The 13,479-nt window shown below is 41.7% G+C and overlaps 1 protein-coding gene across 1 annotated transcript in view; it reads left to right on the plus strand.

Moving 5' to 3' along the window:
• nsd1b (nuclear receptor binding SET domain protein 1b) overlaps positions 1–13,479 on the plus strand; it is a 38,525-nt gene that overhangs the window by 20,906 nt on the left and 4,140 nt on the right. The window contains exons 11-22 of the mRNA XM_032534706.1: positions 975–1,112; positions 1,875–1,998; positions 2,897–3,097; positions 3,660–3,839; positions 5,640–5,796; positions 6,896–7,101; positions 7,256–7,368; positions 8,118–8,264; positions 8,362–8,484; positions 10,811–10,927; positions 11,858–11,999; positions 13,371–13,477. Coding sequence (XP_032390597.1) covers positions 975–1,112; positions 1,875–1,998; positions 2,897–3,097; positions 3,660–3,839; positions 5,640–5,796; positions 6,896–7,101; positions 7,256–7,368; positions 8,118–8,264; positions 8,362–8,484; positions 10,811–10,927; positions 11,858–11,999; positions 13,371–13,477 — 1,755 coding nt within the window. The remainder of the gene's footprint in view (positions 1–974; positions 1,113–1,874; positions 1,999–2,896; positions 3,098–3,659; positions 3,840–5,639; positions 5,797–6,895; positions 7,102–7,255; positions 7,369–8,117; positions 8,265–8,361; positions 8,485–10,810; positions 10,928–11,857; positions 12,000–13,370; positions 13,478–13,479) is intronic.

Genomic DNA, 13,479 nt, shown 5'->3' on the forward strand with positions numbered 1-13,479 from the left:
ATATTTATCCTCCATCAGGGTGTGTCGACTATCAACTTTCTTAATTTAGGAAAATAATTTTATTTCAGCCAGTGTATAGGAGAGTACCTGTTATGAGTTACCAGGAGATGGTGTTCAAACAAAGATAAAGAGCATGTTCTACGGGAGGAAAGACTTATTGATGACAATTAAAAGAGACCCTTTAGACAAAGATTAAATCCTTTTATGATGGGGCAAAACAGAGCAATGACACAGAAGAGAAAATGCAGATTTTAAAACAGTGATAATTCTCCTGGGGGCCACAAGTGTCCGCTACTCCATCAATAAATCTGAAAGAAGAGCCATTCAATTTGGGATGGTGATTACAAAAAAGTTACTTTTACATGTATGGAAAATGGATTCTGTGCCTTCGTATAGTTTGTGGCTGCGAGAACTGTCAAACACTTTGCATCTGGAAATAATTTATAATTTAAAATTATAATGAAGACAGAGGAGACAAGTTTGATAAGACATGGGACCCGATACTGGATCATCTTAAAAAGGTGAACCCTTAGACGTTGAAATTTAGTATTTGATTCGTATATGTCAAATTTGTTCAACTTTATCTTAAGATGTTTTTGTTTATAGCATCCATCCTTACCATGACCATGGAACATGTAATCCAAGATGTGCTGTGTTCTTTACGTTCAGTATATTTAGTATTTTTTGTTAGGTTTTTATTTTCCATTTTCCCTCTCCCCTGTCCTAATTCTTTTCTTGAAAATCAATAAACGTATTTTCCCAAAAAAAAAACAGTGATAATTCGGTGACAACTAATAGTTTTTTGCAGTAATAAATCAAACTTAAACTGCTCCTGCAGCTTTTCATATCATGTCCCCACCGCTCAAAAAGGTTTAGCCTCTCCTGCCATAAAAGCTTGATTGGGTCCAGTCAAATCCGGACTAAATACACGCCCTTAATTATGGCTGCATGACTTTGTCCTTTGGCTCTTTTAGGGGGAACCATCCAGCTTGGATCACAGCTTCTCCTCCATGAAGGACGACTTATCACTGTGTGACGATCCACTTCTATCGTCGAGGAAGATCATAGGGGAGCGAGGAGGTCCTGCCTCCATGAAGGAGAACATATGTCAGGTGAGCTCTCCCGCCAAAGCCCCCGACTTACTGGTGGAAATAGGTCTGAAGAGCTGCGGTCCTCTTCACTTTCTCCTGGGCTTTATTTTCCAGATGCAGTGAGGAATGTGATGCAGTTTATCTTGATTGGGGTTCAAGCTGTAAATTTGTAAGTAAGCTTGTACAGGGTACAAGCGGACTAAATGGGTTTCCTTGGGGGTGGGGGGGGCTGGCGTCTCCCACAGAGATAGGCTGAGGAGCTCAGTCCTCCGAGAGGAGCTCGGTGTAGAGCCGCTGCTCCTGCACGTCTAAAGGAGCCAGTTGAGGTGGTCCGGGCATCTGGTAAGGATGCCTCCTGGGGCGTGTCCCTAGGGAGGTGGTCCAGGTACGTCCAGCTGGGAGGAGGCCTCGGGGAAGAACCAGGACTAGGTGGAGGGACGTCCAGCTGGGAGGAGGCCTCGGGGAAGAACCAGGACTAGGTGGAGGGACGTCCAGCTGGGAGGAGGCCTCGGGGAAGAACCAGGACTAGGTGGAGGGACGTCCAGCTGGGAGGAGGCCCCGGGGAAGAACCAGGACTAGGTGGAGGGACGTCCAGCTGGGAGGAGGCCCCGGGGAAGACCCAGGACTAAAATAATTTTATTGTATCATTGCAACTGTTAGTTATTGTACTTCCCTTTTTTGAACATAAAAAGTAATCGATAGGAGAACTCGGCTACTCTGAATCGCTCATGTCATGTCCTGTCAGGTGTTTTACAGTAGGTGTTGTGTGTTTTTCTGTCTCAGGTGTGTGAAAAGACGGGGGAGCTGCTGCTCTGTGAGGGTCAGTGCTGCGGAGCCTTCCACCTGCCCTGCATCTCTCTGGCCCAGGCCCCCAAAGGGAAGTTCGTCTGTCCGGAGTGCAAATCAGGTAAAAAAAAATAGAAAAGTAATAACCGAATTAAATAAATCGGTACCGAGTGTCTATGGGACCAAAAGTCTGTGTTACTGACTGTGAAAGCAAAATAAAAGATCTCTTTATTTATGACCTCCCAGCATTCATCTGATTGGAAACTAAACCCCTACTGAGCTTCTCAGTTGTAAAAAAGAATAGTACTTTGACTGAAACGTCACATACATTTATTTAGCATAAATATATATATACATATATTTCTTTTGTTTACCAATTTTCCACCTTTAAATTGTTGTATTGACCAAAAAAAACTACAATGTTTTCAAATCTGCTCATGCAATGTGGTTGAAAATTGTAAACATATTTAAAGAATTGTTTAAAAAAACTAATTGTTTGTGAATAAAAAATGTATATTCTATATTTCTCTATTGAACAAAAGCCACATTCATATAAAAACATAGCAACCAGGAAAAAGTTGTATTCAGACTCTCAGACTTGTTCTTGAACCGCATTATAATGTATGATATATTTATTTATAACAATAATAAAATAATATAGTGACAATGACAAATGTAGTGACAACTTGTAGCATGCTTTGTAGACACTATAACATGTACGTATACTTTCTGTACCTGTGTAAAAAATCCAGTGTGTGCACAGTTTTAGTCTTAACTAATATGTATTTGTGTTTGATTGTAATATATTTTTGATTGTTTGCTGGAGAACGGGTTCAGGTAATGTATTATTATCGTTTGTATTGTTTTATTTATGGATAGCCGTTGACAGTGTAGGGAGGATTTCTGTTGAAATGGATCTCTTGAAATAAGTAATGTGACGTTAAAAGTGATGATAACATGGACCGCTAGATGTACAAAAGGTGATGATTTGTAAATAAAACTATAATAATTCTCCCCAGGCATCCACACCTGCTTTGTGTGTAAAAAGCGCAGTGAGGACGTGCGGCGCTGTATGATTCCCGTCTGCGGGAAGTTTTATCACGGCGAGTGTATCGCCAACTTCGCCCCGACCGCGCCCGTGAACCGAGGTTTCCGCTGCTCCATCCACGTCTGTCTCACCTGCTTCATCGCCAACCCCAGCAGCTCGTCCGTCTCCAAAGGTAAACCAGAGGACTCTCAGGTAATTTACCGTAATATCTCCAAAGGTAAACCAGAGGACTCTCGGGTGATTTACCTTAATATCTCCAAAGGTAAACCAGACTCTCGGGTGATTTACCGTAATATCTCCAAAGGTAAACCAGACTCTCGGGTGATTTACCGTAATATCTCCAAAGGTAAACCAGACTCTCGGGTGATTTACCGTAATATCTCCAAAGGTAAACCAGACTCTCGGGTGATTTACCGTAATATCTCCAAAGGTAAACCAGACTCTCGGGTGATTTACCGTAATATCTCCAAAGGTAAACCAGACTCTCGGGTGATTTACCGTAATATCTCCAAAGGTAAACCAGACTCTCGGGTGATTTACCGTAATGTCTCCAAAGGTAAACCAGAGTCTCGGGTGATTTACCGTAATATCTCCAAAGGTAAACCAGACTCTCGGGTGATTTACCGTAATATCTCCAAAGGTAAACCAGAGGACTCTCGGGTGATTTACCGTAATTATCTGTGTTGTTTGGTGCACCTTCCATGCTCTTGACTGTCCTGTTTGTTGGTGTGTAGGCCGTCTGGTCCGGTGTGTGCGCTGCCCGGTGGCCTATCACGCCACAGACCTGTGCATGGCAGCGGGCAGCGTCGTCCTCTCCAACAACAGCATCATCTGTCCCAACCACTTCAGCCCCCGCCGCGGCGTCAAGAACCACGAGCACGTCAACGTCAGCTGGTGCTTTGTCTGCACCGAAGGTACGGCTTTAAGGAGCATGTGGAGTAAAATGAATCTGACCCAGCTTGATTGACAGGTCGTCTCACACCCTGAATCTGGCCCACCGCGAGTAGTTTAACCCTTGTGTTGTCTTCCTGTCAACCTTGAAAAAAAAGTTTGCTTTTTCCCGACATTTTTGTGACTTTCTCGATGTTGTGGGTGTTTTGTTTAATGTTTTTGACAAAGTTCTTTGATATTTTTATTGTTGACATTTTCAGTGCTTATTTTAATGGCCCATTTGTTGTGCCAAAAAACAACAAAAACTGAAAACGGGTCAAATTTGACTCAAGGACAATATGTGGGTTAATCTAAAGTTTGACATTTTGGGGAATACGCTGATTCGCTTTACGCTGGCTAAGTTAGCTTAGCAATAGCAACAACCAGTTGCCTGAAAACTGGACCTGACCAAGACATTACTAGGCACATAAACCCCTTTTTAAAATGGCGTGTTGTTGTTTTTACGCTTCACTTTTTGTACAGATTAAACAAACAAGAAACAACGTGTTATATATATAATAAGTGCTGGTAGGTGGATTTTGTTACCATTGTTTATATAAAACTTACATGATGAGGGTCTCAGGACCTTGTGTCAAAATTGAAAATCAACACTTTTGTTGGTGTTTTGTTGATGTTTTTAACTTTTTTTTACATTTTTGCATCACTTTTGACACTTATGACACTTTTTTTTGACGTTTTCAACACTACGTAACACAAACTTATTATCTTTAGTTATTTTTGGAATTTATGGTCAATAAACCTTATTTATAGCAAATTATACCTAATGTTTGAGTTAGAAAAGCAGAAATTAGGAATTATTTAGACTAAAATTAAAGGAATGGATGTTGATGATAATCACAGACTGGAATATGTCAACTTTTACTCAATACTATTTCAAAAACACTTCAATTTGTTTTTCAAATGCTATAAAATTGAATAAGACGCCCCAAAATTAATGAAAGTAGAGATTTGTACTTGCCAAAGAGCGTTGTGTGGTATCAATCATGTTATTTTGGGGAATTAAAAAGAACATTGATATAGGAAAACGGGTTAATTTGACCCGAGGACAACATGAGGAATAAATAATAGTGCGTACAACTGATTAACATGCAGTATTTTTTAAAGTAATAAAGTATTTTTTAAGTTGTAATATTTGTGGGGGACAAGAAATAAGACGTCTGTTGTCATGAAACAGACCGGGACCAGGATCAATTGATCGAATAAAATAAAGGGACTGTACATGTAATTTTAAAAACTAAAAAATGGGTTTTAGTAGTAGTTACTATTTAAAATACTTGATTTTTTTGGACACCAGGGGGCAAAATAAAATAGCAAGCTGACAGAAACACAGAACTAACGTATTATTTTATGTTACAGTTGTTACAGCTAATGTGTTAGCAAGCAGCCACTTATGTACACATCCAGTTGTTACGTTGCAACATTAGAATTCATTGGGACTTGTGTAGCTGTCCACCTGATGATTATAAGTCCAATATTCTCTCTCATTTTCGCTCTGTTTTGGTCTCCACCAACGCCTGAGGGAAATATCTGGCTTTTTAGCGGTTAAACGTTTCACTTTGTTGACCAGTGACTCTCTAACTTGTATCTGTCTGACGCTTCAACACTGAAGCAAACAGTAAATGTGAAGTAAAACAGCAAAAAGAAGCTAAGCTGCTCTGTACAGATATTCAGTGGTAACCTAGATGTATCTCTCCAACCTTCATCTTCACGTGCACTATAACAATCTACAGTTAACCAATGCAGTTCCCCCTGTCGTCCGCCAGGAGGAAGTCTGCTGTGCTGCGAGTCCTGTCCCGCTGCGTTCCACCGGGAGTGTCTGAACATGGAAATGCCCAAAGGCAGCTGGTACTGCAACGACTGCAAGGCGGGGAAGAAACCGCACTACAAGGACATCCTCTGGGTGAAGGTCGGGCGCTATAGGTCAGTTTTTCTCTTTTTAACAAAATTCTTGTGACGAAGGAGAGAAGATATTTTTTTTTGCATTTTGCATTTTGTTTAATGCATTTTGTCGGTCTGTGACCCAACGTTTCCCGAGAGCCACCATGAGGGTTTGTGCTTTTAAGGGGAATTATCTCAACGACTATTGAATAGATTACCGTGTAATTTGGTTCAGACGTTTATGTTCCTCTCAGGATGAGTTGTCAGGTCTTTGGTGATTGGCTTTTTATCTAGTGCCACCATTAAGTCAACATTTTAATTTGTCCATGCTTTATTTTAGGCAATTCCTAAAAAACTAATTCCATTTCTTCATTGTAATTTTTGTCTGCTAATGTTAGCATGCTAACACGCTAAACTAACAGGGTCAAAGATGCAGTGGGTAGAATGCAAAAAAAAAAAAAAGAAAACACCAGAATTTGAAATAGTGACACCTCATCCTGCCGCTCTCCCTCTCTGTCGGACTGTATGCACACAACAGCCAATAGGAACACGCTCTCTCTCTCTCTTTCTCTCTCACACAGGACCTGTGATTGGCCAAAGTGTCCCGTCACAGGCTAAATTATCTAAAGCCTTAAAAATAAGGTCAAGAGGAGGTGCAGGAGTCTAGTTTTTCTCAGACTAGAATTACAATACAGGATACTGAAAGATTATCACTGATTATTTTCCCCAATGCCAAAGATATACTGCCTCCCATAGCTTTAACAACAGCATGTAAGCAGTGTTATTGTTTGTTAGCATGGCAATGTTAGCATTTAGCTCAAAACACTACTGTTGCTAAGAACAGCCTCACAGAGCTGCTAGCATGGTGTAGTAGAGTCTTAGTCTTGTTCATGTTAATGACATATCTTTGGCAATGTTTCTTCATATCAAAATATTTCTTGTTAACAAACACAAATATTTCTTATCATCAAACAATCCAGGCATCACTTTATATTGTAGCTTTTTGAGAATACTGCAACACGTGGCATCAAATCCATCCATATGTATATGTGTGTGTATATGTATATATATATATATATATATATGTAGAAAAAAGTATTTTCAAATGAATGTGTGTTTTTGTCTATCCTGCTCCATGAAGGTGGTGGCCAGCGGAGGTCAGCCATCCCAAAACGATCCCGGAGAACATCCAGCGGATGAGGCACGACGTCGGGGAGTTTCCTGTTCACTTCTTCGGCTCCAACGACTACCTGTGGACCTACCAGGCCAGGGTCTTCCCTTACATGGACGTGGACGCCAACAGCAAAGAGAAGATGGGGAAAGGTGTTGACGCCACCTACAAGAAAGGTATCCAGTGTGTTCAACAAAATGGCTTCTTCTTCTTCATCTTCTTCTTCTTCTACAGATCCTGAGAGTGAAGTTTTCACTATGTTGTAGGTTGAGTCTTCAGTGTGTACCTGCTATGATGACTGGGTTTCTGCCTGTTGATCTCCCTCTTTAGCTTTGGAGGAGGCGGCTGTTCGATTTCGTGAGCTGCAGGCGGAGAAGGAGCTTCGGCAGCTTCAGGAGGACAGGAAGAACGACAGGAAGCCTCCTCCGTACAAACACATAAAGGTCAGGGAGAAGTAGAACTCGGGTTATGATCCGTCCTCCACCACTCTCCACACCAGGAGTGTTTCAGAAGCAGAGCTTCTTGCCTGCCCGACTCGCAGATTTTACTTTTTTTAATTTTAAGTATTTTACAGAACAATCCCATGTTTAATAAGCTAGTATCTACCTTCCACTCTAAGCACTCCTGCAATTAAACTCCATGCCGTCTCTTTTTTGGTGTTGTTTTTTGGATTTGTAGTGTTATGTTATTCCACCTCTAGGATTAATCTCTTGTCAACCATGGTGTTGTAAAGTAGACATAAACAATATTGGGGCATGTGTTTTGGTATTGCTATTTCACTTCCTGTCCGAATGCCCCGCGTGAAAATAGACCTGGCGCGTATCTTTAGCGGAGCGTAGAGCCGCTTCACGCACCCACCTGACGCGGGTGGGGGGGGGATATCAAACATGAAAGAAATTAGCACTAAGGAATAAAGTCCTGTCTCTAATATAAGCCTGTTCCATATAAATGGCTTTTTACCATGAAGGTGAACAAATTAGAGACTTTATGTAGTACTTTATTTATTATTATTTTGGTGCTGAACATACAGTACACTTTTTACAAAATTATAAAATCCTGCTAAATAATACCAAACTCTGGATAAATGGACTTGAATAATTCATTAATTAAAGAACCTTAAATGCGATTTAGAAATACAAACCTTCTGCAGATGGAGAATTCATGTGTCCTTCCAACTTTCTGCCTTATTCAGGTGAATCGACCAATAGGGAAGGTTCAGATCTTCACGGCCGACCTATCAGAGCTCCCGCGCTGTAACTGCAAGGAGACGGATGAGAGCCCGTGTGGGACGGACTCGGAGTGCATCAACCGCATGCTGCTGTACGAGTGTCACCCGCAGGTGCAGGAACCCCCATAACTTGTTTTATATCTTATAGAAGTCCTCCACATTTAATGATGTTAAAAAAACAAGGTTCTGAAAGGCTGACATGTTGCAGGTTTGCCCGGCGGGGGAGCGCTGCCTCAACCAGGCGTTCACCAAGCGTCAGTACAGCCAGGTGGAGATATTCAGGACGCTGTCTCGAGGCTGGGGGCTCCGCTGTGTCCACGACATCAAGAAGGTAACTTCAATACCCTCAATAATAGTACTGGCACGTCTTTTATTATTCTTTATTTTTTTTATTTGTACATTTTCAGTTATCACAAAAAACGATCATGTTCTCTATTTTACAAATAACCATTGAAAACCAATCCCAACAAGAGAAGGACAAAGACAGACCAAACCCCAAATCAACCCGGACACAAAAGAAAAAACTATAAAAATAAATAAATAAATTAAGTCAACCATGAAAAGTGCATAGAATATTCTTTATTACAGGACTGATCAGGGGCAGGTGTTAACATTCAGAGATCCAGTTTCCAGACCAGGTAAAGTGTTCACATAAGTTATCAGAGGGTCCCAGGTTTTGTAGAATCTGTTGATGGACCCTTTGAGGGTACATCAGATTTTTTTCCAGCTTAACGTTCTGCATAATGTCCCTAATCCAGTGGTGGTGTGATGGAGGAGAAGCAGCGTTTCATTTAAATCAAGCGTCTAGCTAACAAGGAGGAAAAGCCAGTGACCCTCTGCAAATGAGGAGGGGGAACAGATTGCATCTGAAAAACCAACCAGAAATAACACCCAAGGGAGAATGTGAGATGTTATACCAATGACTTCCAAAAAGGAAGACCATAAAGGAACAAGGTTCGGAGAAGACCAGAACATAGGATAGGAAGTAGCTGGCGTCTGTTTACATCTATCGCATAATGGATCTACATTCAGAAATAATCTTGCTAATTTGGCTTTTGAGAACCTGTGCAACACTTTAAACTGTATGAGAGAACGTCTGGAACATGTGGAAGAAGAGTGGACTCTAGTAAGAGACATATCCCGTTCCCCATCACTCATTTTAACACTGTTCTCAAATATGTGAAATATAGAGGTTGCAGCTATCCATGATATTTAATAATAATAATTTATGCTGTTTGTTGATCCCCAGTGGGGAAATTACAATTTACACTCGGTTTGTTAGTAATCACTACACAGAGGTCTGAAATACACACACATGCTCAGGACCTAACAACATGGACACATAGAGAGGTGTCAGAGTGAGTGCTGGACAGCTGGACCAGCGCCCTGAGCAGTATGGTGCCTTGCTCAAGGGCACCTGCCAGTGCCCAGGAGGTGAAGTGGCATCTCTCCAGCTACCGATCCACGTCTTTGGTCCATACAGGGACTTGAACCGACGACCCTCCGGTTCCCAACCCCCTACGGACTGAGCTATTGCCACTCCCACATGGGAATAAATAAATGATATTCTGCTCTTATTCAGCATATTGACCCTTAATAGGGAATCCAAACAGGTAGGAGAGGGGAGTGTAGGAAAATTAGCAAACTTTTTACAAGTAAAATCTCTAATTTGCAAGTATCGCAAAAAATTATTATTGGTTAGAATGAATTTTCTGGATAGTTTGTCCAAAGCTAGCAAAAGTATCATTAACATACAGGTCCTCAATTCTACCAAAGCCCTTGTCATAGTAAAGTTTGAAGGCATTGTCCATTAGGGATGGTTGAAAAAGATGATGATGTATTTATTGGCGAGTGAATAGAAATACTCTGAGTACCCAGACATCTTTTGAACTGATTTACTTCTGCACCGCTGTCGCCACCAGGAGGCGTGATGCTGATCAGAGGTTGGGGTGAATAATTCAATTCAATTCAATTTTATTGATAGTATCAATTCATAACAAGAGCTATCTCGAGACACTTTACAGATAGAGTAGGTCCCAACAGTTCTAGTAGTTTCCTCCAGAGCAAGCAACAGTGCAACAGTGGCGAGGAAAAACTTCCTTTTAGGCAGAAACCTGGGACAGACCCAGACTCTTGGTAGGCGGTGTCTGACGGGCCGGTTGGGGATAGAATAAGAGTGGAAATAACAACAACAAAAAAATAGTAGTTTGTAGCAGTTCTTTGTGGTAGTTCATGGCATAGCAGGGCACTGTGGGCACTACAAGGCACAGCAGGACGTAGCTGGGCACCGCAGAGTGTAGCAAGATGAACATGGCATCGCAGAACGTGGAGCGGGACAAAGGCGACACCTGCCACCACGATCCTGGAGCCTCTCCGGTCCGAGGGAACATGCTGGGGAAAAAAGAACAAAAGGACTTTAGTTAGCAACAACATTTCTAGGACATGGATGCACATAAATGGAAAGATAGAGGAGCTCAGTGTGTCAAAGGAAGTCAGGAAGGTCAGGAGGGTCAAAGTGTGGGATGGGATACAAACCCTGGTTAGGGTAGGGGGAGAAACAGTTGGGGTTCGGGTCAAGAAGGTCAAAGTGGGGGATGGGATACAAACCCTGGTTAGGGTCGACAACGACGATAATGTTGACTGTCTTGTTCTCGCAGGGTCAGTTTGTGAGTGAGTACGTCGGGGAGGTGATCGACGAGGAGGAGTGCAGGTCCAGGATCAGACACGCCCAGGAGAACGACATCTGCAACTTTTACATGCTCACTCTGGACAAGGTGTGTGTGTTTAAATATGTACTCATACTAAAACATCATGTTGAGAGTTTGCTCTTTTAGCAGTGGAGAGATGAGAAAGGAATTATTCAGTTATGAAATAACTGTACTATCTGTGTCCTTTCAAAATGTGGTGTTAAAGCAGAAGTAGATGGTCCTCGGTTCCGTGTGTTTTTTCATTCATTCAGTCTGGAAAACAAGATCCACATTTTAGTTTCTTGCAAAACCCTCCGACATGAAAATAGGACCTTTTAAAAGTTTACTAAAGTACAATTTTGAGGTACTTTTTATTTGAATAAATGTTCTGCAGCTTGCGTGCAGTGAGATTTTCAAATGCACGCTTGGTACCGCCCCTCGAGATGGCCGACTTTCACTACTCGATGCCAGACCCTTAATCTTTCAGATTTGGGTCTAGATTTCCAGGCTATTGATCAAAGGCATCGACTAGAGAACCTAGTACATGGTTTTTTGATGGTGGGGGAAACCGGAGCACCCTGAGGAAACCCACACAAACATGGGGAGAACGTAGAGACTCCACACAGAAAGGCCCGGGACAACCTGGACCCGAACCCAGAACCTGTGAGACCACGGTGCTAACCATTGGGCCACGAATCTCTAAAGCAACTTTTTAGAGGAACATGGTTCTCACAGGACAGCGACGCTAAAAACATATGATGATTTTATAGAATATGATGCATTGCTGTAGATTAAACTATCCTACGGTCTACAGCAGTTAAATGCAACATACACGTTAATGCAACGGGAATATTAATCCAGAAACATCAGATAGAAGAGGAAACGCTAGCAGGGAACACTTTTCTGCACATTGAGTAGTTTGGAACGCAGGACCTTTACTTGTAGTATTTTCACTGTGGTATAAGTAGTTTTACTTCAGTAAAGGATCTGAATACGTCTTCCACCGCTGTGTGTCAGGACCGGATCATCGACGCCGGGCCGAAGGGGAACGAGGCTCGCTTCATGAACCACTGCTGTCAGCCCAACTGTGAGACGCAGAAGTGGACGGTGAGCGGAGACACCCGCGTGGGACTGTTTGCTCTCGTTGACGTCGCAGCAGGTAAATGAGTTTGGTCAGCATCCAGTTTTTTGAACATCACACACACAAGCGCCATTAAATGTTATCGTTGGTCAACAAAGACAAAGTTAAATGGAGAAAACATGTAAAGATTTTCATTTGAAGACGTTTCATTTTTTAATGCAAATTGGGTGTCTTCGATTTAAAGCTTTAGTGCGTAACTTTTTGATATTGATGAACGTCCGTTACATTCAAGCCATTGCCAAATGAGTTGCTCCAAAGCTAATTAAGACCATCAGCTCCACACAACTCTCTCTGGATTTGTCAACATGACGTTCAATATGATGATCAGAAGGTTGTGGCGTCCGGAAACTCGAGTGAAGATATTAACCTCAGTCATGTTTTTAATCCTCCGTGTCCTCCTTGGCCACTAGCAGCTGTGTGGAGGGGGGGGGGGCACTGCACAGTCACGGAAGGCTTGTTTTATGTGGACGCGCCAACAGTGTTGGTCATTACTTAGAATTCATCGGGGGGGGGGGGCAGAAACTACGCAACTAGCTTTAAACAAATTCTTAGTCGACTAACACATTTAATCGACAAATCTCTAGAACTGATTTTCTCCACCAATAATCATCCTGAAGCATCACGGTAAATCTTGTGTTTACCAGAGATGCGTTCAGGTTCCGCTTCAGTTTCTTAGAAATAGGTAATTAGGAAATGACATATATATATATATATATATATATATACTTGAATTTAAGTCTGACTTAACCCTTGTACGGTATTCAGGTCAAATTGACCCATTTCTATTGACCCAAGTTCACATTTTTCTACCTAAAAATCAACGGCCTTACCTTATTTTCTGTGATGAACATGCATTTCTTACTCAATTCAGAAAATCATTAAAGATATGATCACTTACGTTTTTTTCAATAGTGGATTTTAACACGAATTATAACCTTATGACAAAAAAACGAATCACACTTCCATTTTTGATTGTGTTCTAGTAGAGACTGATTGCATTTATATTTTATCTCAATTGTTTGAAATTGAGATAAAGACAATATTTGAATATTTGATTTTATTTCAGATTTTTTTTTTTATTGTTTTTAAAACCCCAAATGAGTCACAGGTCAATTTGACCCGAGGGATACGAGAGGGTCCCGAAAGGTGAAGACAATACAAGGGTTAAAACAATACTCACTTGCTGATATGTGCATTTGAAGAGTTATGGGTCATTGTACGATCCCTTCCTCTTGTGATTTCAATGTAAGTGACGAAGAACAAAATCTAAAGTCCCTGAAGCAGGATTTTCAACTTCATCTGATGGAGCATCCCGTCCAAACGGTTGACTATATCAATCAGCATATGACGTCCAAACGTTGTTGAAGTTGTTTGTGTGTTTCTGTTCAGGCACGGAGCTCACCTTCAACTACAACCTGGAGTGTTTGGGGAACGGGAAGACGGTCTGTAAATGTGGCGCACCGAACTGCAGCGGCTTCCTGGGCGTCAGGCCAAAGGT

Source organism: Etheostoma spectabile, chromosome 13 (genome assembly GCF_008692095.1).
Source record: "Etheostoma spectabile isolate EspeVRDwgs_2016 chromosome 13, UIUC_Espe_1.0, whole genome shotgun sequence".
Classification (NCBI taxonomy): domain Eukaryota; kingdom Metazoa; phylum Chordata; class Actinopteri; order Perciformes; family Percidae; genus Etheostoma; species Etheostoma spectabile.